Raw genomic sequence first — 2,500 nt, forward strand, 5'->3', positions numbered from 1 at the left:
AGACAGCCCATGGCAAAAGATTGCAGCATATCTATTCATCTTCAAAAACAAGGGGTATCTTATGACTGATGGCAAATAGACTGCCTGTTCAACACCTGTCATTAAGAAGCTGCCAGCCCACCTGGCCAGATACGGCGTACCTAAGCAACTGATTACTGACAATGGCCCTTTGTCTTTAACGAATTCAGAAAATTCGCTGAAAGCTTGGGCATCGAGCACACAACAACCTCTCCCCACCACAGCCAAGCCAATGGCAAGTGCGAGGCGGCTGTGAAAGTTGCAAAGCGGATGCTCCGTAAAACAACTAAGTGAGGTGAAGATCAGTATCTGGCCATGCTAAACATCCGAAAATGTGCCCACACAAGGCGTAGACAGCAGCCCAGCAAGAAGACCTCTTGGGAAGAACAACCAGAACCCTTTTACCAACCACACAATCCCTACACGAGCCCAGAAATCCAGTTAATCCTCATGAGTCTGTGCACCTTCGTTCGAACCAAGAGAAGCAAGCAAAGTACGATAACCGCACTACTCGCGACCTCCCAATTCTAAAGCCTGGTGATACTGTTCGCATGAAACCATTTGCACTTGGTCATAAGTCTTGGGACAAAGCGGCCCAAGTTACCAAGAGGCTTGACAAAAGATCAATCAGCTAGAACAACTTTCAGACGCAACAGACAACACTTAGCCAAGACTACAAAGCCCACCCAGTACGAAAAATCTGTGCCAGATAAAACGACACCAAATACGATACATGACCAGAGAACTCCCTCCAACACTAAGACCTCTGTTGCGCAGACCCGCCCAGAAAAGACCAGGGTGCAGCCCTGTTCAAGTAACTTTCCGGCAGGAAAGAAGAATGTTACATCGCCCCCTGTCAGCCACCCACTGGGAGAGAAAAGTCCACCACACTCTCCGATACAGACCCTTTCCGGACCCATCATAAAAGCACCGGGCAGCACTAACTACTATGACATGTTTTGAAATGTACTTTCTGGTTATTTCTTTTCTCTTTTCTCGCATTTCAAGAAAGAAAAACACTGCATGTTGTACTTGAACGATGCTGTTAAGAACGGTACCTACTAATTCAAAGATACTTTTGCCCCGGTTTATGATTATGCAGGAAATGTAGATCTTAATAAGTGTTATTGAAATCTAAAAAAGAAAATTGGTGGTAACCACGCATTTTTCAAAGATAATTCATTAATAATATTTGTGAAATGCAAAGTAATGTATTGCGTTCTTCCCAAATTGAAACCTAATTATCTCTCAAAAATGAATGGTTACCCCCAATTTTCTTTTTTGGATACCATGAGTACTTACTAAGATCTACTTTCACCGGATAGTTTTAAACCGCCCAAAAATATCACTGTATTTGTAAGCATCACCGGTGGGAAACTCGAGTATCTCGAGATGCGCCGAACGTATGCGCAATAACAATAGTAGGCACCGTCCTCATCATTTTGTTCCTCTTATTAGTGCCATATAACAATGTTGCGTGACACTGTCACAACCTCGTGGTGTGCCGACGTCACAGCTTGCTTTTACATTAAAAGAGTCTTGTTGATCCGCCATCTTGGTGTGTATCCATATCGCCCGTTCTAGCTTGTTACACTTTAAGAAATTGGTTAAGTAAAAACAGGCACTGTTTTAGCCTTACATTAAAGGTCATTAAAGCTTTCTTCTCATCTGAATCTGCTTGAAAACAGACAAATAACAGCTAATTTAAAAATTAATAAAGGAGACTGAGGAGCAAAAATGAAGCGAATTAAACTGCCTCCGAACGGCATGACTATTCCGGGGATGGGGGTAGGGGGTGAGGGTAGGAGGTGAAGGATACAATAACTCAAACAACCCAAACCTTTACAAAAATACTAACCTTAGGCCTAAACACTATGCTTTAGATAATGTTTAGGCCTGAGTTAACAAGCAGTGATTTTTTTTCGTATTTTTATAGGAGGCTTCAGAAGCATCACAGGTATTACCCGGAATTAAGACCAGAATCCGAAGACGACATCAACCGCAGAACAGCTGTCTTTGAGAACGAAATTGAAGCTTTAGAGAGAAAGCTATTCCTGGAAGACATTGCTGTTGATGTCGCGGATGAACGCTGCGATTTCCTGGGCAAGAATCTAAGGTGACATTTTTTTTGTTGATGGCCGTAGAAAACTGGCAACATCAAAATCAATAAATAACAGAAACATTGCCGGTCAAAGGACAGTTACTAACATGTCTCACGGTTGGGCTAACACCAGTGTCCATGCTCGTTCCCGTCCATTCGATACACACGAATATGGCCTAGTTCAAGCTAACGGAGAGACCCTCCTTGAAAATCCTCCTTTTTTTCATTTATACTCTTTTTTTTTTAAAATTAATTTGCAGCCTTCTCCAACAGAACGAGGTTAATCTTCGATGGCAGTGTTCAACGGATGAAAGTAACTTGGAAGCATTAAGAGTTAAACACGAGGCTGTTCAATTTAGTCTGTATCAAAAAGCAAATCCC

General features: G+C 42.4%; 1 protein-coding gene across 1 annotated transcript in view; it reads left to right on the top strand.

Annotated features, from left to right (window-relative positions):
* Positions 1 to 1,755: 1,755 nt before the first annotated feature.
* LOC138046265 (uncharacterized) overlaps positions 1,756 to 2,500 on the top strand; it is an 805-nt gene continuing 60 nt past the window's right edge. Inside the window, exons 1-3 of the mRNA XM_068892941.1 lie at positions 1,756 to 1,826; positions 1,955 to 2,134; positions 2,380 to 2,500. The exon at positions 2,380 to 2,500 is cut by the window's right edge and continues 60 nt beyond it. Of these exons, the coding sequence (XP_068749042.1) occupies positions 1,756 to 1,826; positions 1,955 to 2,134; positions 2,380 to 2,500 (372 nt within the window). The remainder of the gene's footprint in view (positions 1,827 to 1,954; positions 2,135 to 2,379) is intronic.

Source organism: Montipora capricornis, chromosome 4, assembly GCF_036669925.1.
Source record: "Montipora capricornis isolate CH-2021 chromosome 4, ASM3666992v2, whole genome shotgun sequence".
NCBI lineage: Eukaryota > Metazoa > Cnidaria > Anthozoa > Scleractinia > Acroporidae > Montipora > Montipora capricornis.